This window comes from Hetaerina americana, unplaced genomic scaffold (assembly GCF_022747635.1).
Source record: "Hetaerina americana unplaced genomic scaffold, ioHetAmer1.1.p SCAF_12, whole genome shotgun sequence".
NCBI classification, from domain to species: Eukaryota; Metazoa; Arthropoda; class Insecta; order Odonata; family Calopterygidae; genus Hetaerina; species Hetaerina americana.
Window position 1 is genome coordinate 2,413,095 of NW_027286292.1, and position 27,273 is coordinate 2,440,367.

General features: G+C 37.0%; 1 protein-coding gene across 1 annotated transcript in view; it reads left to right on the plus strand.

The window, feature by feature from the left end:
• The window catches only part of LOC139685848 (metalloprotease TIKI1-like), a 34,939-nt gene extending 14,333 nt beyond the window's left edge, over window positions 1–20,606 (plus strand). The window contains exons 4-8 of the mRNA XM_071582961.1: window positions 6,499–6,654; window positions 9,095–9,269; window positions 10,849–10,939; window positions 14,049–14,312; window positions 20,340–20,606. Coding sequence (XP_071439062.1) covers window positions 6,499–6,654; window positions 9,095–9,269; window positions 10,849–10,939; window positions 14,049–14,312; window positions 20,340–20,514 — 861 coding nt within the window. The 3' untranslated portion in view covers window positions 20,515–20,606. The remainder of the gene's footprint in view (window positions 1–6,498; window positions 6,655–9,094; window positions 9,270–10,848; window positions 10,940–14,048; window positions 14,313–20,339) is intronic.
• Window positions 20,607–27,273: the final 6,667 nt, after the last annotated feature.

Consider the following 27,273-nt stretch of genomic DNA (forward strand, 5'->3'; position numbering starts at 1 on the left):
GATGGAAGTGAATTTTTTTACCTAGTGAGGTGTTTGCGTGATTTATTCGTTCAGCCGGTGCAGTAACGACGCCGAATATACGTATAAGACGTAACATTTAAAAATGTATAGCATGGCAATGTAAATGATTTCGTGCCCTTCATTTAGGCGGAAATTATTTCAATTCTGTGAATGCTAGATCAGAGTAAAAATCACTTGTTTGTTCATTTTTCCAGCCCTCAATGCAGGAAATGTTACTTGTTTTTACGAATATTGAATTCCTGAAGGGTGATAGCGAGTGTCCTGTTAACGCTGATTTTCTATGCTTGTGAGTAACCTATGTGGTTACGGCTAGATCATAGCTGTCGAGAAGTTTACGATAACTCCGCAATAAAAGACAGACTGACTTCATGGGAGAACCAACGAATCGGAATGTATTACCTTTCCCACTGGTATCTACGGAATTTTAGCGATTATTTTGTTCATTGAGTTGCAAATACGTGTATTATAATTATAGGCAATATTATTTTTCTTTATCATTTGTCACCCTTGGCCAGGTTTTATTGAACTTATAATTTTTATGACGAGCGCCCATTACGGAATAACGATGGAAGCCATCACTTTGAGCTATTCCATGAAATTATTGGCGATTTATAAGGATGTTGTTCTCACAATGACGACTTGACGGGAACGGGCGTATTTTGTACCTTGATTTCGCAAGTAAAGTAATGAACATTAATGGATAATCAAAAATTGCGTATGCATAATCCAGGGGTTCAGTCTGCCTGCGATCCGTGCACTTTAACGGCCCGCGGGCATTTCCCGCCTAAAATCCCCCCACTCCAACCGTCCGCGTCGGCGGTAAAAAATCATTCTACTTAGTTTTGTGGCAGACCCTCTCTTAACAAGTCAAAATCTGCACACTGAAAACTCGGGAACTATTGCTGGAGAAGGGTTTTGGGGGTGAAGTCTGTTATGCTGTAGGACTACGTGATGGCATTGATAGCGATCATTCCGGCCCAACCAGGGTTCGAATGACCTGCTAAAACAAGGCGAGGAGTAAACATTTACGATCATTAATTTCTTTGATCGGTAATAAAAATATCACCCATTTCAGTCTTCTTAAAAAAGTAACTTCCTTTCGTTTGAACTAAGAGCTTTTTTAAAAGTACCCGTTTTCTAAATTTTAATTGGCTAAATCACCCATTTTTGTATGCATTTTGGCATAGGCATGCTATTATGACTGTCAAAAAGTCTCTAAGTAATCTTTTAGTATGAATTGTTCATTTGAATTACCTTTTTTCCTCTGAAAAACTTTGGAATTCTTATCATTTGGTTTCCGGTTGCCACGTGAGTTTTTAAAATAATCTCTCTTTGGGAGTGTTGTGCCTGAGTACCCACTGGCATACTGGGAGAGTATTGTTCCCGATTTCAATAAGAAATAAGACAATGATTCTTTATGAGTTCATTGAAGTAATTACCTATATTTTCAGTGCTAAATTAATCGAGGAACTGGTGCCAAATCAAATTTCGACAAATGTCTACTCTATTGGCATACCACCGTGAAATTTGGGATTCCTCGTAGTGAAATATCGGGAGGCTGTGCTAGATATAAGCCTATGCTATATTTAATCATGAATAACTAAATTATTAATGGACCGGAAACAGGGAATTAAAATTTCAGAATTAAAATAAAATGCCGACCTACGTCAAAACGGACGGACATAAATAGGCGAGTATTTTTTTAGCAAACCGAAACAAGACAAGAGTGGTTGACTCGTCTGGTCTGGCAGTACATCTCGTTCCTTTAGTCATTTCTGTGGAAATAATTATTTTGTCAAGACCTAATTATGTACAAATATTTTTAGATGGGGAATCGATAATGAAATAGATGAATTATAAAGATATTAGTGTTCAAAATAAAGTATGGATTATGCATTGTAAAATTAATGTACTGCATTTAAAGTAAAGGTATTTTCTGTATAATTGAACTCGATAGCATCACCTTCAATACTCTCAAGTGGCTGCGTCTGTTGCGACGGCGATGAAGATACGTCGCGTTCCTAATCCCACTCTGCGCAATGAAACAATTGCCAAGGCAGGTTTCATCCTTATATGAATTATTACAATAACCGAAGCGCGATTTATTAGTTTGTTATGAGGTATTTTGTCACAGTCACTGTCGTAAAAATGTCATACCACGTAATAAATAGTGGGGGCTTGCGAAAAATAAGACTATTAGAGGCCGTCTACGTCTTAGTCTCGCTTATTGCAATTAAAATTACTATAGACACGATACGCTTTGGAAATGGCATATCGAGGGCTATATAGCCAACCTCCCTTCCTCTCCCATCCTTCGCCTTTCATAAAATTACTATAGACAAGGTATGCTTTGGAACTGGCATATCGAGGGCTATATGACCAACCTACCAACCTCCCTTCACCCATGGATGACTAGCGAGAGGAAATTCTCCTCGATTTGTGAAGAATAAATAAATGAAGCGATATAGTGTTTCTTCCAACATATTGTTATTCATAGAAGATACCCCTAAGCCACTGTCTTTAGTGACGACGCCCCGAATCGCGCCAGTCGGAAAAAAATTTCAAGAAAGCGGACTCGGAAAGTACTGAAGGTAATGTGTGTGTTTTTAAAATGTGCGATTGCCATTTGCGCTTGACGACTCAATTTTGGCTGAGTCAGTAGGAGTACAGGCGGTTACCTCTGTCATAAATTAACGGATATTTACAACCGTACTCATCAATCTTTGGGGCTGTAATTCCGAATACACGAGGTGTGAGACTTTCTTAAATACATTAGACTTTATATCAAATGACGACCACCCTTACTTTGTGGAGGAATGGAACATTAATTTTTAGATCTAGTGAAGTTCACATAATGCATACAGTGGGTTTATATTTTTTAAAATTTCACACGATTTAATTAAGTGGCAGCAGGAGCCGATAGCCGAAATGTTCATTCACACATTAACCGCCAGTCATAGTCTCATATCGGCTCGAACGCCTAGCTGTGGAAGTACAGCCCTCTGTCGGCGGGCGACTATGCCACCGCCTCGTTCCCTGGTCCGAGACGCCAGTGTCAACGAAACCTCGTCGAGAGGAGCGGCAGGGGGGGTGGCAGGATCGCACCGAGGGTCCCACGAGGGAGGGGGCGACGCTGGCAGGATTGTGGGTGTCCTTTTCCGGAACAGGGCGACTGACTCGCCGCCCTGCGTCCCAAAGCAGTGGCAGTGACGAATGGTCGTTCTCTGGCAATCGATCCAGAAGGTAGGGGGGGGCGGAGAGGCCGCACGCACTTCCCCCCGCCTCCCATTCGGAGGCGAGCCCTAAGCCCTCCCTCTCGGCTGTCCTAGTTCGATGGAGGGGAATCACGGCACTAGTGCACTCAACAGTCGCTCGGGCATCGTCCCTGTGGAAGGGGAGTGAAGATGAGTGCTTTTGTTAACCTTAGGCAATCAGCCTACCGCTCAACGCTAGTTTTCGAAGGACCCGCGGACCAAGATCTGCCGTCCTTCTAAGCTCCGCCGAACGCGGAACTAAGGACCAATAGTCGTATACCAAACCTGGAAGGCGGTTGTAATAAATACGGACCCATATGCCCTTAAACCCCAAAATCGCAATACACCATTTTTTAGCTCCAAAGACGTTCTACATTCTTTAGGGCCGTCATATATGGGTGGAACTTTACGACCAGATATAGTATTTCCTAACCCTCCTTCCCACCTACCCAATTTGGAAATACTTCAAAAATATCTCGGAACAGCATTCCGTTTAATACACAAACCAATAAATGAACTCTCTAGTACCTGTAATTGAGTTTCCATGATGAAGTGGATTTAAGAAATTTTTTTCGTGCAGAATCGAATCCTGTTCTGATATTACTTTGAAATATTTTCAAGCTCTTAACCTGTACAGATATCAAAAAAGACTATGCGATTTTTCAGAAAGAGAAAGGTCAAGGAAAATTTTAAAATAGGAAGACAATACTGCAGCAGGTGGAACAGTTTACGTATCTCGGAAGTGTTTTGGACCAAAATGGTCAAAGTAACAGGGATGTAAGGAGAAGAATTGTATTGGGTAAAGCTTTCACCAGGAGGAGGGAGTTGATGACTGGGACGTTGAGTTAGGACGTTTAGAAAAGGCTCATCAAAACTCTGCCATGGAGCGCAATTATGTACAGCGCGGAAATATGATCATTGAAGTAGTATGATAGGCATGGATTGGAGGCTTTAGAAATGCGGGTGTGGGGAAGGATGGAGAAGGGGAAGTGGACCGAAAGCAAAACAAATGAGGAGGCGCTATGGCGGGGAAGGAGAGAGGATTGTCGGGAGAAACCAAAGGAGATAGAAGAAATGGATGAAATGCATTTGTATTGGCCGTGGGATGTTGAAGACTGTGATAGAGGGGCAAATGAGGAAAATGAGGAAGGGGCAGGAATGGGATAGGGATGTTGGACGGAATGAATGGAGGAAGGAAGTATACGGAGATGGGGGGGGACTTTGCTGTAGGGTTGTTTTGTAAGGAGAAACTAGGTAATTATTTGGTTGCTTGTGTCCATCCAAAACCTACTTTAATCGGTAGAATACGAATAACAATAATAATAAAAATTATCAATACAGATTGAGATTCATCCCTTATTTGGATAATTGTCTGGTGAGAAAGAGAGCTGACATGAAGAAGCCATGGATCACAGCGGAGATAAGGGAACTAATAGAAGGAAGAAGAAAATACAAGAATGCCAGGAATGACGATGAGGAAACGCTCTACAAGAAGCTTAAGAACCAAGTCGACCAAGAATGCAAAAAGGCTAGGGAGAATTGGATAGAAGGCTGCTACCAGAAAATCAATGAAAATATGAAGAAGGGGAATACTGACACAGCATACAAACTGTTGAAGAAACATTTTGGAGAAAGGAAAATGAAAAGCAACAACATCAAGGATGTAAACGGGGACAAACTGATAGAAGGTGAAAATATTGGCAATAGGTGGAAGCAATACATCGAAGAACTCTACCAAGGTCTGAGGCCGCTGGAAGAAAGCCTGATGAAAGATGAGAGTGAAACGGATGACAAAAATCAGGGCCCACGCATGATGAGGAGAGACTTTGATAGAGCAGTAAAAGACCTTGAGAAAAACAAAGCTCCTGGAGAAGACAAAATGGACAGAGACATCATCGAGGCACTCGGAAACAAAGCCAAGGACAATCTGCATGGAATAATCAAAGATACAAGACTTTCGAAGGAGTGTGATGATCGCGATACCAAAAAAAAGGACGAGGACAGAGAAATGTGAGGAGCACCAAACCTTGAGTCTTGTGTCACATGTATCAGCAATACTTATGCAAATAATGAAGGATGGAGAGGAAAATTGAAGATAATCAAAAAGCAAAGATGGCCCAAAAATTCTACTTCTCTTGAAGGTGCCATAACATGGGGAGTAATATATGATGTAAGAAGCAAAATTCATTAACATTATGAGATGTATTAACATACGTATTATAGCATATCTATGCTATTAGTTGGAAGTGCATTGGACATTGTGCAAGCAAATATTGTCCCCTTTCCTGGACAGTATCACATTTTACTCATGTTCAAATCACTCCATGTGCTTCTCTGTGTGGGTCAGTCCTGTATGCACATCAACATCAACAAGACTGTGGTGGTTATGAGTCAAACATAAATGTGTTAATTTAAAACATTTTTAGCAACTCTTAAATTGGAATTTTTATGTTACATTTTTAACCTGACATGTTTTTTTATTTTTAAAATTTAGCACGCAAAATAGCTGCTAAAAGTAAACTTGTCAGACTACAGAGATTCCTTCTAAGAATAACTATAGGTTGGCGCCTATGTGAGACGAAAGGAGAAAAGTCAAAGACATGAACTTCTACAAGAAAAATCTACCTGATTTAAAGCAATATAACTTGTCAGTTTCTATTATGATTTTTTTTCTTTGAGGAAGGTAGAGCAATAAAGAAGGAAGTTCCCATGAGTCATAGCATAGATACTAGAAATTGGGGACCATTCCAAAACTTATCTGTAGGCAGAATAGAGTTACTGAATTGGATAAAATATTTTATGAGTTTTTGCTGAAGTAAAAATATTTTTGATCAATTTATTTGAGGATTAACAAAAAGTTTATTTCAGCTGTAACTGAAATTAAATTAATTTGTATTTAACATGTGCAGTTTAGATAAGTTATTTTTAAAAATCTTGAGTAAAAGTCAGCTTAAATAATTTTATGATTAACTCTCTATAGACTTGGATGAATAGTTGCAACATACTCTTGTAATTATAGGTTTATTAAATCATTTAAACAAGCATGCCTAAACGCTGAAATTGAATTTTTAGTATACACTGCATGAAACATAGAGTAAGCGTGATATTTGCTAAAAACATGGTGTTATACATTTAAATCATAGGTATCTGAATATGTTCATGATTGAAAGCACTGTCAAGTTATAATTTCAATTTCAAATTATTATTTCTCATTTGTCATTAGGTGGTTTTTGCATTGAATCAAACTCTAAATCATTTGGAAAGACTTCGCTCAGGAAAGACCAATGAAACTATTTCAACAGATGATCTCATTAAACATTACAACTGCAGAGATATGAATGCCATCATTTTCAATCAAGATGCTTCCCAAATAATTAAGGTATGTTTACAGGAGGTACAAGGAATGTATGCAGTAATGCTCCCTTACATAAGCATTTTCTTATGATTATAAACAATTTATGTACACTAATTCATAAATTCAGATGGTATTTCTTTGAGTTAGAATGGATGGAAGGCGTTATTTTTAGAGGAGTGCAAGGGAGCAGCTTACTCCAGCGCATTACTTATCTCCGGGTCAATATAAATATACCAAATGTGTTTGCTAATCCTGAAGCCATGTTGTGATTTTGTGTAAATACTTGGGTATTGTGGAGAAATATCAATATCTGTATCCATTATAATGGCGTTTACAGAGGTCACTTTTTACAAAATTAGAATATCATTGAAAAGAAAAATATCATAAAGGAATAAGCATAAAAAAATTTAGCCGAAATCACAGGACCCATAAAAAACAATGTATTGTTTGTTTTCCAAAATACCCAATAAAATAAATTATGCTTGCAAAATTTACTTTATGATATTTAATCCTTCAATACACATTCTAAGTTTTTTTTGTGCAAAGCTTTAGTTGACATCTTTGGTTTGGTTTGATAGATATCTCAACGCAATTTAACCATCAGTAAAGCTTAAATACATCACAGAAGGCATGAAGATGTTTTGTACAATTATGGTAAATATAATTGCTAGCAAAATTTTATGTCAACTGATCATCTCTGTAAAAAGTACCTAAACGTTTTCTGCAAAAATTTCAAGGAATCAATAACTCAAAATTGCTCCTTCTTAATAGTGTGACTCAAATCTAAATACTCTGCTTCTGTGTTCAATTTAGCAATACTGTTCTGCTCAACAATTTCCCCGGAAATTGGTCCACTTTCCAAAATAAATAGAAATGTAGTATGTGCCAAGCATCTGCATAAAATATATCTAGCCCAACTTGCATCCATGCAACCATGTAATTAGTTTCCAGAAAAATTATACATAATGGCGTAATCAATCATACATAATATATCTCAAATTCTTTTAGCTTAAGTTTCATTATAACTGCCAAAGCACTGGTTGTATTGACTGAAGAAATAAAATACCATGAGATATATGAGTGGAATTTGCTATCAAACCAATGTGTGCAAAATTTGGGGTGGATTAATGAACTTCTTCCTTTGCTTACCTGGTGTTTAAGTTCATTGATCTAAAAAAAATTATAATTACATAAGCTTCTTGGCGCATCCCATTCCATTGCCTAATCGAGTCCCAACATTGAGAATTAAGGATTAAAGTTTTTTGCTATGTTTTCTAATTATTTTCTGATTTGTGGGCCAATTGGTAAATAAAGTGGGCTATGGAAAAGTAACTGGACATTAGATAAGAGTAATTTGACTTCATTAGAGTCAAACACCTTGACAACACCCTTTGGCACCTCAATTTATGTCATTTAAGGATTTATGAGGTTTATATAAACTTGATGCCCCCACATAGCCCAATTATGGTTAGCAAGCCTCCCTGGAAATCAGAAAATCCGCTGTATGAGTGAATTTGGCCGTTATAACACAGAGTGAACGGTGAACGAAATAAGGAGTAGTTGCGTTAGAGACAATAGTCCTAAAAGACAATATATTGTGAAAAAAATAATGTAGCAGCCATCAGATTATCATTGTTTTGTGCATGCATGCCAGCCTTTATGTGTTGCCAAAGGCAGTGCCATCCATGATGATTCCCATGACTGATGGTAAAAAGCTGATTCCCCTGGCTGATGGTCAGTTTGTAGTTAAAAGCAAGTTAGCACTTGGTTCAGACGATTAACTCATGGCCTGCATTCTACTCATACATGGTGTATACTTATATTAGCAGTGAGTAAATGCATATTATTCATTGGGATTATTGATTTTAATTTTGATCCTTCCCTGATGTAGTAGCTAAAAATGACATCAATTTGTTTCTTAAGATGCACTTTCAATTAAATCAAGCATATTAACTCATGCTTATTGGTATCAGTGTCTTTTGCAAGCATATTACAAGGGCTGTCAAAACAGTAACTTATGTTTCGGCCTAGCATAGCGGTGGGTAGGGCTGAAGCCACCATCTTGGTGTCTAAACATCCTTACACTCAGTATGCATCCTGCTGTGGTAGTTTGCAGACTGTGATTTTTCTACTTTGCTCACTACCACAGCAGGATGTGTACTGACTGTAGGGACATTAACACACCAAGTTGTGGCTCTAGCCCTACCCTTCACCATGCTAGGCCGAAACATAAGTTACTTTCTGGGCAGCCCTCATGCAACAAAGCTATTTGTATGCTTTCTTCTTTAGCTCTTAATGTTTGAGAGATTGATTCTTGTTGGATCCTTTGCAGCAGGTTTATCACCATTGATCTAAATGCTCGTATTCTATGCTTCAATAGTATGCATAATATGCAATTCACTAAATGTTTTTTTCAAATGCAATAAATGCGTTGCTCATTAATCACAATATATAAAAATTTCAGCTGCCTCAGTTCTCTAATGGGACTTATCAGGCCACTGAAGAAGGAACAGCCAAAGTGATAGATAAATATTTTCGTGAGGAGTTGATCAACAAAAGAAATCTTCGAATGGGAAAGAAAGTAGCTGCATTACTTCGAGATAACCCTGACAAGAGTTTTTTTTTTGCATTTGGAGCAGGTATGTTTTTACAGTCCAAAGTTTTTAAAGTAACCTGTGTTCTTTTATTATTCCTTATTGCATTCTATGATTGTTATATATTTAGTTTGGCAGGTAATTAAAGTAATAAATTAGAGCGTGGTGATGACTTAGATTAAAAAAGTCTCTTTAATTATCGACATTCACTATGATGCAAGATCCTTAAAACAGCTACTTCCGGAAGTATATATTTCACAGGGTGACCTATCAAAACAAGTGGCATGGGGGTACAAGCCTAGAATGGATACAAAACCACAGGAGAGAATTGTAGTCTCCTTAGTAAAGAACATTAGCACAACATGGTTTAATGTTGGTACACAGCCCATTATCAGCCCATAAATATGAATACATACATTGTTATTTTTGTGCCAAATCAGGCAAAAATTAACCTTATTGGTTTTGATTTTAAAATTTTATGCTCGATTGTAATTTTAAAGAGAAATTAAGAAATGTGAATTTGTATTGGACTGTTTTGAAAACTCTCAAACTATTATCGGCTACCCAAGGGATTTGCTGAGTTGATGGCAAAATGTAAGTCACCCAGCTTTTCAGGAATCAATGGAGGCAACTCAAAAGAGATGAGATCTAGTGGGGAATGAATACTCTGCCCTAGTTACAGAATAGTCCTGGCAGTTCCAATAGTTTTTTTTACATACTGGAGTTCAAACTTAGCATGTAGTATTTTAGAATTCAATATCTCCTATAGTGATCAGCACAGAAAAGTAGTTAGGACCTTTTTTTATATGCATGCAACTTAGGTAAATTAATTATTAAGTTTCTTAAATTTTGCCTAATATCATTTATTTATTTATATTTTATACCTCTATACCAATATTACACCGAAATTAAAAAATGCCTTAAAATAAAAATAATTTGTTTAAATGTAGCTTTCCATTTGACATATTGACTTTATAGCTTATTCAATACTAGTTCTTGAGTTTCAGTCCAGAAGTCTATATTTGTGCATACAAATATTTGCTATCAAAGTATTTTTATTAGCATTTTGGTGCCAAAGTATGTAAGTGGATGCTGATTTTTGGACTCTACAGCCAGCAATGATTTGATGAATGAGGATTATTTTAGCCACCAATTTTCTATCAGTGTTTTTTACATAGGTATTTCTTTGATTGAAAAGTAATGCATTTATAAATATGATTAATGGCATGATTAATGTATTGCTCATTCATTAACTGTAGCTTCCCTTTTAAAGATACAATCCTCAATTCTCTCATTTTATTAACCTTAAAAATATAAGTCTTAAATTTTCCTATAGATTATCATGTTCATAATTATTAGCCAAATTCAAAACACTAATGAAGAATCTATTAAATGTTCCATTTATATTTAATTATTTGAACATGTACCACTTTCCTGGGCTACTGTGGTAACCCATAGCTTTTCTATGTACTTATTCTACTCTTCATGGAAATTCTGGTTTATTAGGTATTTTGATGTAGGTCCACTCACTCGTTATACAAAATGTATAAGTAAATTAAATTTTTTGGAGTGAATATTACTCATTTGCTTCGTTTCATGAGTGTAATATATATATTTTTTTCAGGTCACTTCCTGGGGAATCAAACAATGCTGAAAGTGGTTGAAGACAGTGGATTTCAGGTTGAGCATATTCTTCCTAATCTGAAACTAAAAGAGTGAGTACCAAGTAATTATCATTAATACCTGTATTTACTACTCCCCACCAGTCCAAGGTTGCAAACTTCAAAATCCCTCCTCCTACCACAGCCCACAGAACTTCCTTCCTCTCCCAAAAACCCACCTATGTCCTCATTACCTCAGCAATGCTTCATCGAACACGCTCCTTACAGATGCTTTTCCTGTGGGTGCATGCACAGAAGCTCTCCCCATGGCTAAAAAACTAGATCTGGTGGAAAGCCTTGTTTGTTGCAATTACTCCTAGAGCTGTATTGGTAGGACCAATGATAATTGCTTCTGGTAAGGGTACCCCCATGCCAATAGATCTCAGGATAGAAGGCAGATGAAAAGTAGTCTTTGCAGTGTGTTCTTCAGAGCGGTGGCTGCAAAGACAGTTGATGACAGTGGGATGTCCAATGAATGTTGGTGCCATGTTAACTGCACTATTGAAAACAATGGAAAATCATATCAATTAGCATTCCCATGATAAATATGGACAGAGAAAATGAGTCCTGGCAACTCTTAGCCCACTGGGCCACATGTTGTGTCCTGGTGTGGGGGATTGAATCATTGCATGAAATCCTTGCACAGCCAACTAGGTGGCAGCAGCAAAGTAGAGAAAAGAGAGGAATGCAAGGGTGAGAATAGGGGTTTGAGATGTTTGGGCAATGCTGAGGAAGGGAAATTGGAAAAGATCAAGCCAAGGCGTTGAAAGAGTAATGTTGATTTGTGTGAGGTGACGTAGAAAGATAACATGGATTATTGAAATGATTGTTACAGAGTGATATATTGGTGGAGAATCCGTGCGTATATAGGGGTGGAGAATCAGTGTGAGGTAGCCATAGTAATGAGTAAGAAACTGTATAGAAGGGCAGTAGACATGGAATGGGTGAATGACACTATTATTATTAGAAATAAGAGCAGATCCACTCAGTTAGTTGTACTCTAGGTGTACATGCCAACAAGCAGGAAGGTATAAATCATGTACATAACCAATTAGACTTGGTCGCAGTAGTTGAGGGAGTAGAGCGGTTAGACTGCTGACTGGAGGGGCCCAGGTTTGATTCTCGGGCAAGGCACTCAGGGCACCTCAGCTCCACCCAAGCTATGTGATTTTTCGGGCCCAAGATCTTCCTGGGAAACCATAACCGGGTCAGGGAAAGGAACTGGCCCCCCTAACCTGATGTGTGAATTTCACACATCAGGGTCGGGCTTAGTACTGGGTGAACTCTATCATCACCTACCAAACCGACCTTCGGGTTGATAACTGTGTTTATGGATTTTTAACCAATTAGATGAAATGTTGTGAATGTACCTGGAAGGGAATACTTGATAGTGATTGGAATGTAATGGCAGGCAAAGGGAAAGGAGAGGATGAGGTAGGATGGTGTGGCTTAGGAGAAAGAAAAGACTGTGGAGAGAAAACTAAGTATAGAGTATTGAAGGAAAAATGCACATAGCTTAATTATCACAAATGCCTGATTTAAACATTCCAGCAGACACATGTACATCCATGTGGAAAATGCCAAGAGATACCGGGAGATGTCAGATTGCTTGGGCACGATCCCTGTTCACCCTTTTAATCAGGTGGAAATGAGAGTAAACTCGCTCCAATGAACACAAACTCCTCTCACAGGAGTAGGCAGAACTCCCTCACAAGGGACAACCTGGGTAACTTGATCCTAGCATTAAGCAGAAGTCATGTTATTTTATCATTTGTGGTTCTTGCATATTCTCAGCTGCTTTGGCAGCTGCAATCTATGGAAAAATTGCATTCCCCTTCCTCCCCACCTCATCATGTTTTGCTGCTATCCAGCAGTAATGTGCCCCAGTTTACTTTGTCTGTCCCACAAATCATTAGAATGAATCCGGGAAAAAATGTTTGGCTGATCAAAGATTAAATTGCTAAACTTCTTCAACATAGCACCCTTCTGTATTGACACACTGATGCCAGTCAAGGAAGCCATGCTTCCTGGAAGACATTGATGTGAACTTCATCACGGCCTCTCACATTATCCAGCATTCCAAAATGGTTGCCTTTCAAACTCCTTTTTATTCTTGGGAACAAAAATAAGTCTGGCAGTGCCACATTGGGTGGCTGGGGTACCGTTACCCCTCCTTGTCCTAGGCCAGGTACTCAATACGTCACAAGGAAGGTGGTGTGGAATGGTGCCTTGTGGTTGTGCAGCCTTAAGTTGGCTAAGACCTCCTTTCAGATGAATTGCACTATTTTCTAAGTCCTTTTCAGGACTTCCACTTAAAACATAGTGTTATTCACAGACTGCCCCTGAGTCACAAACTCTTTGTAGAAAATGCCTGTTGAGTCGAAAAATGTGATGAGTAATTTTGACTAATTTTTTAGATAGACCCAATAAATATTGAATATTCTGATTTCTTCTGTGCCAGCCCAAATTCTGTAAAGATCATGCATGCATGCCCAAGAATAATCCTCCCTAGTAGCAAAATCTGCTTCATTATGTTCTAAGTCAATGTGACCCTGTGATGCACCACCTCAGCAGTACTGCAGCAGGCATTTTTCGGGATGGTGGCCAACAGCTGAAATCAATTGCACCATTGGGGATAGGGTGTAATTTGGATATGGTAGGATTTTTAGGGAATGGAGTAATGGTAGAGAAAAATCTGGCATTTGCATCAGCATTAGCTTACTCTAAATGAAGGACCTTGAGAGGTCCACAATTTAATATCCCATGCAATGTATGACATACTCCACTTGAACTGCTGTTCACACAAACGTGCGCACTCAAATAAGGATTGGGATACTGCTGAAAAATTTGTTTCTGCTAGGATTTAAACCTAGGTCATCAGGGCAGAAAGTCCAGTGAGCCATCTCATCAGCCAGATCTCCACAGAGCTCCTCTGAATACTTTTAAGCAACATCTTTGCCTTTGACACCCCCTACTTTTTACTCCATGTAAGGGAACTATGTTGACAGCTCAAATAAAAGGGAAATGTCTCAAAAATAATATTAATAAAACTCAAGAGATTTCCATGTATCGACATTATTAGTACTGGAACACTTTTTCAAATGTTTAGGCAGTAATGAAGAAGATTTGTTGGGAACCCATTAATGAGATCTTTCTTGTTTAGTTTCAGGAAAAAATGCATGAACAAGGCAGAAGTAACAAATGATGAGAGAGAAGTGCCGAGGCCAACAAATATCAAAGAAATCTCCCCCCATGACCTATTTAGTGATGGTTTAATGGATAATGATGATGCTGTTCTTTCTCAAATTCTTAATGAGCAGAAAAAGAAAAATGCCCAGACAACCAGCTGGATACCAAGAAATCAGCAGCATCAACAAAAGAGAAATTTCAATGAACTTTGGGTCCGCCTGCCACCTTACCCAACAAGGTAAGGAGCCTTTGTGGGTGTGTTCCAGCACTATCTGCATTACTACCCTCAATCATTGAAGCCACTCATTATTCTTGTGCACTATTATCCAATATATCACAGGCTGATTCCAGATAGGGAAAAGAAAGATGCTTATTTGCTTAAAAGTGGAAAACAAGATAGTCCAGCTTTCTTGAACTTGAAAATCTGAGAGTCTGGTTGGACCATAGTAACCTCACATTTGGTCTTCAAATGAAATTGTTGCCTCTAGTGATTCAGAGTAATTGGTTGGCCTTAACTTTGAGTGTTAGGTTTGGTTTGTAGGCCATGAAATGTATGATTAGCATGGAAGACCACCGAAAGGGTGCTCTTAGGAAAAACAAACATGATTCAATAGCATGGGAGATTACCACAATCCCTTATTTTCACATCTATTATAGAGCAAGGCTCCTTTGTGACTCCTTGGAATTGATGCTGAAGAAGAAACAATCACTAGGTTTCAGTACATAGAAGAATATGATTGAGTGATTTATTTTCATGGAATTAATGTAAATTCATTTTGATATTACTTACTGTCCCTTGAATACTTTTAAATAAATTCAGTCTTTAACACCTAATTTTAGGTACCTAAATTATCAAATGACTATTAGCAATGGGAAATATTCATACTTTGAAAGAGCCAATATGTGTAAGTTTCCATTTAAGTAGCACATACAAGTATGTGTGAGGAAAACATTATGCTTGGATTTAATGTCAATGTAAATATATAAAACCGTTTAAGATAAAATAATTGACTTAGTTCATAATAAACTGAAGGAAAAGTCTTAGCTTAATATTTTACAATTCATCTCCAATATATAAGCAAATGCTTAGAATAAAAATTAATTATGATTTATCGCAGGTTCCTCACATTTTTCCACTGGTTGATATTTTTATGTACTGTTTACCTTGACTAAATTTCCTGCAGCTACGAGGGTCATCCGGAAAGTAGTACCCGTTCGTGAAATAAAGACACAAAAGTAAATATTAACAAACATAAAAAATTTTATTTGAAAGAGGATACTTTAAACTACTTCTCAACATAATCTCCAAGCAAATTAAGGCATTTGTCATAACGTGTGACAAGTTTCTGTATTCCTGCTGCATAGTCCTTCGCCGCCAGCTCATTGAGATACGCGAGGGACCCATCTTGCACAAATTTTTGCATAATGCAGATGGTGTTTAACAATTTCATGAACAATTGTTCGAGAAACATTGGGAAAATGCCACAGATGTCATCAATTGTGACGCGCCGATCGTTCCTCACGAATTCGTCAACTGAGCTCACCAGTTGGTCTGTAATGACAGACGGTCTCCCCGAACGCTCATCGTCGTGTGTGTTCCCCCTCCCCATGTTGAAGTTGCGACACCACCGCCGAACAGACGACTCGTCCATTACATTGTCTCCATACACCTCCTTTAATTGGCGATGAATATCACATGGGCGAACGTTTCTTGCATTGAGGAATTTAATCACTGTCCTCACTTCACAACTGGCGGCGTTCTCAATTTTTTTAAACATTGTAAACAATCACAGAAACAACACAGGCAATGCTAGCGTCACGCAACTTGGCTCAGAGAAGGCAGACAAGCCACTGAAGCTATCTGACCTCGTCCAGCGGCTACTCGCGTCGTCAGCACTTCATGCGGCACGAACGGGTACTACTTTCCGGATGACCCTCGTATCATCTCTACTTCTCTGCTATTATTTTAATTTGCAGACCATAAAACCATCCCATTAGTAAAATCTATTTGCTCAAGTGCATAATGAATCATCAACTTTATCTTATCCTTTCATCTTGGTAACACTTTATATAGTTTTGGTAATGGAGAATGGTGCTTAGCACATCCAAACCTCAGGTCATCTATTTCCCATAGCCTTTATCCATAAATACAAAGAGGGAAATAATATTCCATGATGCAGAGGTGAAATACAAAGTTTCATACAAAATAAGAGGTCAACAATTATAAAGTATAAACTTGGTACTATATAGCTCCTTTGTCATTATATCAGCAACATTTTCATTTTTGGCAAAATTACAGTTCATTTTCATTCTTTAATATTTCTCTGACACACTTATGCACATTAATGTGCTTTGTATGGTGATGAGAAACTTGATGACAATCAAATTAGTGATTTTGGCACTTTCATTTCTGTTCTACAATAGTGTTGTAGTTCCCATAAAATTCACCCAAAAAACCCTTCAAAAATTAGAACATCCATCTTTCTCCTCCTCTGCAATGGTCATTTATACTCAGCCTCAGAGGGTCACTGGTCACTAATTCTTGCAACAAATGACACAGCTGCATCGATGTATTTGAGCACATCAAGCCCACATCGGTTATACCCTTCAAGTATCTACACTGTGCAATATTTTACAGAACCTGTAATTTATTATTTCAGATCAGAAATAGCAAAAAAAATTTATCTACTGGCAGTAAAATGAAAAAGTCTAACCTTTTACCTCAATCGGAGATATGCAAAATCCTATATTCCTGAACCTTCTGCCTATTTAACCCTCTAGTACTGCATCCTGCCAGGGTTAGTAGCAAAAAGTGCAGAGGGTAATTTAATGAAATGTATCATCTGAGGGAAAAAAACCTTTTGAAGACATTTTTAAACATATTCATATGCAATATTTTTATTATATATTAACTGAATTAGGTAACATTTAGAAATAATTTTACATCGTCATACAAAATAATAGTAATTGTTTCGTCTACTAAACATGAACATTTTTTTGTGGTAGTAAAAATTTGATTTTAAGAAACAATAGCCATATATTATTTATAACATTTTCAAATGAAAACACTATTTTTGCATTACAAAATTAACCTAAAAGATATGTGGAAAGTATTATAAAAAATAAAGAATTACTTTTGAGTTGAATAACTTTCTGTTTGCCTCTGCAAAGTCACAATTTGTAGAAAATTCTGTTGTTGCAAGTGTTGTCAAATTGTTCATCTAGCACCAATGGCTAACCAAACAAATGCTATGCACACTTTTTTATAACATATGTACACTGTTGTTTGGGACCTTTTTCTCTCCTGGCCATATATTCCACTACAAACTGCAATATTCTGTTCTTTTTTACCTGGGAGTTGCTCCAGTCAGGCATTTGATCTACCTACACGAGGAGATATTTCACATTCTGCCTCACCTAGGCATTCCGTCTCAAGAGGCTGAATGATGCTTGAAGTGTATTGATGCCTGGTCATCATTGTTTTTGGACTATTTTCTTTATAAATGATAAAAGAGAAAATAAAAATTTACCTATTTTCTTGAGGTTGCGCTTGATTCAACCGCACGCTCACAAGAGGAAAACAACGCTGATACTCAAAGCCAAAAGAGAACTGTGTTTTTTGCATACTATCTGCAATGTACTTTCCATCTCAAGGCAGTAAAAGAAACAAGCCCTTATAGAAAGACAAATGCTTACAATGTCATCACATTACAAAGTGCCCAAATGATTCCCTAAGACTGAAGGCAAGGGAAAGCAATATGTTTGCATGGTAATGCTTCAGCTCCATGCTAAGCACTAGCATCGTATCGCCCAAATCTTAGCAGTTTGAATCAAAACAGAGTCATTACAAAGAATTCAAAAGTTTGCAAAATTAAACAGATTAGTCTTTCAGGAGGATTTCACAGTGAAAAGAACACTCAGTGAAACAAAAAGCATAGCATTAGACTGAACTTTCCCTTGTGTAAACAGTTCAATCTAAAAATTACATTAAGGTTTATACCTTACAAGAGGTATTTAAAATAGAAAATAAAAATCTAAAAAAGCATATTTTTTAAAGTAGAGATGTTGCATTTATGATAAAAAACCATGCGCAAGATGTATGAAAAAATTATTAAATTATAGCGATATAAACAATAGCCTATGTTTGAGCCAATATATTGATCCACTGCACTTTTCGCCCTAGATTAAAAGCCAATATATCGGCCCGCATCACTAAGGGGGTTAAATGGGGAACAAAGTAAATTTCATGAAAAGCCATGTGCATATTTGGCATAAAAATCGCCGTTCCATTGTTAGCACTCTGAATAGTATTTGAAATTTTATAAAATTAATCATCAAGTTGGACCTCAAAGTATTTGTAACTGTGTATTCCGTCTGTCTGTATCATCTGTATCATGGTATACTACCTTGATCAAAAAGTTCCCGGAATAACCACCGTGTGGCGCTCCCATCGTTCCGATTTGAGTTCTGTTTTTTTTGTTAAATTGGTACATCTGTTGTTGATATTCCCTTTAAATCTTAGTGTCATAACTTGACATTTGCAAAAGTTACGTAGCCAAGAGTACATCTATCTCTGTGTGTGTTGGCGATTTTTTACAATTTCAGAAATGGATTTAAATTTGTAACAACGAACTTGTATTAAATTTTGCGTAAAAAACGGATTTAGTGGCGCACGGACGTTGGAAATGTTGGAAAAGTGTTTCGGCAACGATTCTCTAAAAAAAACGGTCGTTTACCAGTGGCACGAGCGGTTCAGAAGTGGTCGTGAGTCAATCGAAGATGATGAACGCAGTGGCAGACCATCGACATCGAAAGTCGGTGAAAAAATTGATAAAGTAAAAGAAATGTTGGTCAATAACCGCAAATTAACCATCAGAGAAATAGCGGAGGACTTGAACATTGCCTATGGATCCGCCCAAGACATTGTGGTTAATGATTTGGGTTTCCGTCGTGTAGCAGCAAAGTTGGTGCCAAAAGACCTCAATTTCATGCAAAAAAGAGACCGTGTTGACGTCGCAAAAGACATGATTTGCGAGGCTGAATCCGATCCCACGTTCATCAAAAGGATCATTACTGGAGACGAGACGTGGGTTTATGAGTACGACACGCAATCCAGACATCAGGCAAGTGAATGGCGTTCACCAAATGAGCCGAAACCAAAAAAACCACGTCGTTTTCAGTCAAAAAAGAAGGCAATGCTGACGGTTTTCATGGATTACAACGGTGTAGTGCATCATGAATTTTTGCCAGAAGGCCAGACAGTAAACAAAGAGTATTATTTGGGCGTTATGAGACGTTTGCGTGAAGCAATTCGCCGAAAGAGACCAGAAATGTGGGCAGAAAACTCGTGGATTTTGCACCATGATAACGCACCGTCGCACAGTGCTATCATTATTCGTAATTTTTTGACGAAAAATGCAACAAATACCATCCAACAGCCACCGAATTCACCTGATTTGGCTCCCTGTGACTTCTTTCTGTTCAATCGAGTTAAAAAACCATTACGGGGAACGCGTTTTAGCAGCCGAGAGGAAGTAATGGAAAAATCGCAGGAAGCACTGATGGACATACCGAAAACCGAATATAAAAAATGTTTCGAGGATTGGATCAAGCGCTGGCATAAGTGTGTTGCAGTCGATGGGGATTACTTTGAAGGGGACAATATAGATTTAGATGAATAAACTTGTATTTTTAATTTTCTGAATAAATTCCGGGAAATTTTTGATCAAGGTAGTATTATTTCCTTCAAGGTAATCATGAAGAAAAGCTTCGGGAAATATATGGCCTGAGTTTTGGAGCTCTATACCCTATATCACTTTGTGGTGTCATGTAGAATTTATTTGATAGCCTGGTTTGGGTGCACAGACCCGGTGATCATTTATTTTACCTGGTGGAGAACCTGAGCGGAATTCAATAGGAAAGCACAAAATCCTTCATCACTAATATGTCTATTAAGAATGTGTACTAAAGCTGTCTTGATTCAATATATTTCTGTAGATATTTGAGCTCGGAGGGATGACCTGTTACATCCTCTATCTTAAGTGACGTCTGAAGAATAGTAATAGCTTGTCTTTTGGAATGAAGGAGAAATGTGGGCATCCTCCTCTGATCGTTTGCTTCAAAAGTTGAAAGAATCAACAAATTTCTCTCTCTGGTGTTTCAAAATTTGTGTGCCATTTCTGTGACATTTTTATTACTATCTCTCTTTTATGACTACTTTTGCATTTCCCTGAATCTTGTTCACTGATACTGGTTTTTTTCACAGATCTGCTTTCGAGCTGAGTGCTGACGAAGAATTGATTGACATGCAAAACGCGTATGGATCCCAAAGAGTATGGTATGGTGTTCCTAGTTATGCTCCAATTACTTTCTCAAACTACCTCCTCATCATTATATTGACAGCATATACTTTTTTGTTATTTAAGAGCTCCTTGAGCTGAGAATTATTTATGCTTGTTCTATTGTGAATGTGAAAAATATTTAAACTGATGGTGTGTTTTGCAGTCAGAACATTGTTAAGTACAGTAAAGAATTTTAATCAAAACCCTTTTTTCAATCCTCTAATGTACAACACAATTGCTAATAGAAAAAAACCAATGTTGACCCCCATATGGCACAAAATATTCAATGGATACCCAATCTTTGACAGGTAATTGTAGTTTACATATGAGCTTAGCACCATTTGAATTTCTAAGGGCATTTTGCAGTTAATTAATTTTTTATATTTCCAATATATTTTTGTTTTGTATCATCAGTTCTGGTTTGTGCAATTAAAGTCAGAAAGTTTTGGAGATGTAAGCTATTTTATTTTCCATGATAATAAATTAAATACCAACATGGCTATGGGTCCAGGTTGTATTAATTCTTCAATTATTAGCATGATAATGGAATATGAGAATATTTCAAGTATGGCTAGCAAGTTACATTGCTGCATAGTGTTACACATGCATATTTGCTGATTTTCTTGCCAAGCGTCAAATATAAGAGTGTAAAGACTGGTGTCAGCATCTTAAGAAACTTGCTGGTTAATATTACTTCTGGAGTCATCAGGATTTTGAACTGAGAACAATCAGATTGTGTGCAGTGATAGTTATGGTATCGTTAAGGGTTAAGATTTGTTGCACATATTTAAATTATATAGCTTTTTTTTATTTTTGTTTTAAGTCAAACAGCCAACCTTTTGTTAGTTGTTAAAATGATGGAAAATAGACTAGTAATATGTTTTCTGAGGGAAGGCATCTCACCCTTCATAAAACTGTAGAGAAGTAATTGCCCCTGGAACTGATGATGGCTGCAAGTTTATATTAGATATGAAATCTGTGGAGATGAAAGAGCCTCATGAGGTAATTTTTGCTGTGGAGTCTGTGAAACAGGGGCAAGTTATCAACCTCACAACTACTATGGAGTCAAGCAGATATGGCTCAAAAGATCGGGTTATATCCCTGCTAAGGCGAATAATTTTAACACTTTGAAAATACTGCATTTTAATCCATATTAGTGGATGATTCCATTAAAAGTTACTGTGGTGGCATCTCCTGCAGTTCTTTGGATTGGGTTAAATTATGGGGAGAGTATAATACAATCTTGAAACAATATGACATGGGATAATTCTTTTGGAGATTGGTAATGATAGCCCATGTGCATCAAAGGTTGAAGGGAAATGTTTGAGGCATCTTTTAAGAGGGAAGCACTAAGGGGGTCAGAAAACTCTAAGTGATTTATTCAGACTTCTGCAGCCCAATGCAGGAGGAGTCATGTGAAGGTGCCAAGTATTTTATGATAATACTCTCCACTAATAAAGAGCCCATACTATTGCATGGGCTCTTTTGATAGTTTTTCTATGAAACTGAAGGTAAATTTCACATTGACCAATTGAGCCCTCGGTATCCTTTCTCATAGTTACCCAATAAAGAAATTTACAAGCTCTTGCTTCGCATATTCTCATTCCAAAGTGTCCTTTATTAATCAACACCAGCATTTAATTCCTTAATTCTTAAGGAGAAGCACTTTAATTCCATTAGAAATAAGTACATCCTTCTCTTTAAGATTTGCTCTGAATTTCCAGAATTCTTTAAATACATCTGAGCATTGATTTTTATGGTCATTCATCTTTTAAAACTTTTGGCCACTCCTATAACTTAGGATGATTTTGAGTTCTACTTTATATTTCACCATATTTTTAGGTATAAGTACATTACTAAGTTAACTCTGCACACAGAATTCAAAATCATATTCATCTTGTGTTCCATTGTGTTAAAAAAAGGATTATAGGGTACTAAGGTCACATGCATATCTTTCCAAGGGCTATAATGTAAGTTTAAGTGAGGTCTAATGATTTCCAAAGAAGTATTTGCGAGTAAGGAGACAAATGAACAAACAAAAGGAAATGAACTGTTCATTCAAAAACTTCCTCATAGTTGTCTGCAAAGATGTCTGAGCACTGAGAATACTCATTTCTCCACCTTAAGTGAACTTATAGAACTTTTTGGTTGTAAACTAACCAGCTGAAAACTCTTTTCAATTGAAACATATTTTTGTTTAGTTTTTTCCCTGCTCCTTTTGCATTAGACAGCAGCCAAGACCATTTCTGGGATTATATTTTTGTGAGAGTACTGAATAAATCCAATCAATTACTTAGAAAAAAAGAGCCTAGGTAAGCAAGGATTTCTGATACTTAACAGCACCTGTTTGATTTTGTTTCCATTCCCAAAGGGATGAAGTTCATTCATGCAAAGAAACTAGAATTTGAGGAGAGTATAAATACAAACTTTCACAAATATTTAACAATTTCCAAAAATCTCATCACTTTAGCAGCAGCATTAACTGGGGTATGCAAGCCAACCCTTGTCTTAATATGTTTAGGGTCTACTCTAAGCTCTGGATTTGGCATCTTATTCCGAATGGATGTTACTTCTTTGATATTAAACTGTAACTTCTCAGGGTTAATTTTCATACCTTTGTCTGTTATCCTTTCTTAAACTTCCTCTATCGCAGAATCATAACATGCTTGAGACATTTGTGACTAATACCCCAGAGGAAATGAAAACTATACACTTAAAATTGATTCAGAAAAAGCATTAAACATATCTATTCAGAAAGGGAACTTTGATGGGCTTCGGGAAAAATTAAAATATGCATTGCAATCAATCAGGGTATAAATGCAGATACTGTGCACATTCGAAATAATTTTTTAAACATTACACTTGACAGTAGAGAGAAGTTTATTCTCTCTGAATTCCAACACAATAACTAGTAACTGAGATAATATCACAGAGAAGTCAAAGAGGCCTTATGGAAACTCAGAAAAGTTGACTCAAGTCACAGAAAGAGTTTGAAAAGTAATGAAGAAACTCTAATGAAAACACCTGTTGCAAATTTAGATCATGGGAGAAAACTTGGATTGCAGCATGGGAGGGCAGAAATTTTGATGTTATAGATTACCACCCACTCATTTAAATGGCACAAAGCCTTTCTCAACAGAAAATGCAAATCATTTTGGTATGACAAAAAATAACTCTAGAGCTGCTCAGCAACATGTAGAAATTATTCATCTGGTTTCCTGACTTTCTGCTGCAATGTACTCTCAATGGTCAAATTTGTACACATTTTCAATGCTTAAAAAACTCCATTTATTGCCACACATTTCTAGTTTTTCACTGTAGGGGCACTTTGATGACATTTTTAAAGAAATTTTACCATAAAAAATGCTAGGAAAAGTGACGAAATGATTATAAATCTTTACAGTGAACTAATGAGAAAGTATTGCAAAGAATGTGTTACTAAAATTAGTTTGATAGATGTAATGACTGAGCCAGGTGATATTTTTGCTGCACAGAAGTTTCCTTGTCTTTGATGATTGTACATTACTACCAGTTGACGCACCCATTCCTACCAAACCAAACCTACCTTCCCCTCCATTGTCTAGGATGGTGTTGTACACTCTCCTGCCAGTTTTGGCTCAGTCTCATTTCAACAGCGGCAACCTTGGGATTGAGTGGAGGATCCTTTGAAGTGCCCAGGGGTGTATTCAAAAGAGGATCATCTTCCAGGGATGAGAGTCATTTGCCCCAAACCCAATCTCAGCATTCACAGAACAGTCGGTTGGTTATACAGGTTGGTTATCCTGTTTTGTTAACTGACATGCAAACAACTTTTATAATAACTTATCGGGCTGTTATCAATACTGATGACTTCTTTTCTTGTAGTATCCATGAAGAAAATAAATGTGTAACAAGGACTATGACTGTGTACATTATTTTATTTATTTAATGACTCTACCATCAATAATCTGAGTGTTGAGTTTTTATATCCATTTAATACTTAACATAAATTATATTTTCTCTATTTATTTATCAATAATTTGTTTGTATTAAGTCTATTGATCCAATTCCTTAGTTTACTATACTTATCCCACTTAAAAGGTTCAGATTACTTTCTAAGGAAGTAAGTAATGTAAAAATTATTGAAATAATATAAGAATTTACAGTGCACTTGCTATTTGTGAAAAGCATCAGAGCAATCACTTCATGGATTTCTTGCTTTGATTTGCTCAGTAAATGTGAGCATTAGTTACAAGTTTTAATTCCAACATCATCATACCTTTATTTTTTTAAATTGGCATTGCTTATTTATTCAGCACAGGTACAACTCTCCATACTTTGCCCAAGCTGTATGACCAACATTGAGCTAGTTTCCAGCCAGAGTTTCCACTTAACTCAATTTCTTACATACCCATGCCAAGGGAGGGGGTTCTTATAAAATTCATGTGGAATGCCAAGTATTCATTGCAGGGATGTTTGACAATGTATGAGTTATTATAAAGGAGGGATATGGAGCCAACAATCCTGAAGCTCCGGAGGACATATAGGAAGGGAATCTGCCTCAGAGTAAGAGAGGAAGGATGGGGGTGTGGGTTGGAGAGGTAGCTCGGAAGTGGAGGAGATTTAATACAGCTGACCCCAATAACTACTCAATGTAGCCATCTCAGTTTTCAATATGTTGTATTCAGTATGTGATTTACTTTGCATTCACTAAATTCCCCTTTTACTCACTATCCCAATATCACTGAAACAATACCTCTTAAACTCATGAATCAGATGAAATTCACTCAAAATCACCCCTTGTCCAATTCCATTTATATTTCCTCAATATCTTGTCATTCAATTACTTCATATCATCAGGGGCAGCAATTTCATAGTCTTCCTCCTGTACATGCTAGTGGCAATTATTCCTTTTTAAACATTTTCAATCACCTAAACCTTTTCACTGTATCCAGCAGTAAGTGTCATCATCCATCACAAAATGCATGAAAATACATTATATCAGTGATATTCTTAGAAATTATAACTCTGAGCCAAAACAGGTGTCACCATAGCCAACATTTTTTGGGACCCTAAGTAAGGGGAAAAGTAAATAAGAATCTTAAATGTTGAAATATACATGAAGAATTCTTTGCCCTCACTAAAAAATCTTTTTTGGTAGTTAAAGGTGGGTTTTGGATGGATACAGATAGAACATCTCTACATACATATCTAAGTCTTATGTTACCAGACAAAAAAAGCCATGCACTACCTTAAACACTTCTGTAATTCTGAATACAAATACCTGCCTTCATTCCATCCAACATGTCTATCCTTCAACTCCCACTTCCTAATCTATCGCTTCAACAACCATATTTCTTCACCATACAAAAGCACTCCTCATATCTGCATGGCCTGTTTTGTTTAAAAGTTAAGAGAGAAGGGTCGGTGCACTTCAGTTGGGCCACATTTGCAATGTATGTCGTGTATTTGCAATCCAAGGGAAAAAACATAAATTTTAAAATCAGAAAAGGTTTAAAGAGAAATAAGGACACTGTAAAGTTGCCTACTACTCCTTAATGATAGGCCTGATATCGTACTGGTGTAAGGAATGGTGGTTAATGATAATAATGCTTTATTCATTTTGAAAAATGGTGCAGGCATATTAAATGCCGGTATAAATATATCAATATAAGTTCTAAAATGTGATGAAGATTGTCACAAAAGAATTCATCCAATGAGTAAAACGGGTGAGCAAGTAACCAGGTGTGTACCGTATTCTTGAAACTCTGGATACAGTCCAACTTCAACTGAGAATTCAGATAGTTATACAGTCGTATGTTCATAAAATGAAATATGTTGTCAGATGATGACATTCTACAATAAGTAGTATTCAGATTCGCTTTACCTCTTGTGGTGTAGTTATGGATGTGAGATCTTAATCAATAAGTTTCTAGATTAACTTTCATATGAATCAGAGCCTTAAAGACATAAACTAAATAGTCATGATTTCATACCTATTTGAAAAAAGGTTTGTAGGAATCACGTGGTGGTATATTAGCAAGCGAATAGCTCTCATTTCTTTTAACAAAATTTTTTTACATGTGGGAAATGACCCCATAACTCAACACCAAAATTCAAATGACATTGGAAGAAGGCATGGTAAAGTGTTAAACGATATTCAGTTGAGAAAGTTGAGCTTTGCTAACATTTAAACAGCTTTACTGAGTTAATACAGATCTGACTGATGTGGGTCTCTCAGTTAAGTAGAATTAAATATCAGAAAAAGTTATACAAAGTTATGAAGAAAGTCATATGGTTCAAATCCTGAGAAGTGGATATCGACTTCCTTTTTCTACACATTAATAATTTCCTGAACAATCTCTTTCAAGCAATCCTCGATCCATCGGCTGAAATAAAAACGCTACAGTTGGGGCAAAACTTAGCTTACCATCTCCACTGCGCAAATTGAGAATGTTTGAATGGGAGGGGGAATTTTCCAAAATCAAAAGGACTCTAATCTCATCATTTGAAATTCCCAGAGAAGCGACTCAGTGTTTCACAGCTTTGAGACAAACTGATTGAGGATCGAGTGCGTTCGGTAAATGACGCAATTCCCAAATTTCATAGCGAGTGAGTTCATTCACTCCTAAAACAATTTTTCGTCCATATATCATCGATAGTTGATATAACTTGCGTATTTCTCGGTAACCCTCCTGGCCATCTACACTATACATCTCACATAATTCTAAATCTTATACAGCCATCAGCGTAATAAATTTTATCCCAAATGTTTAACGAAGTTATACCATAAAAAACCTAGGTAGTAAATAAAAAAAATTATATGTGGAAAAGCCAAGTCGTTTATTTTTAATTTCAGTGCGTCAGTATCATTTGATT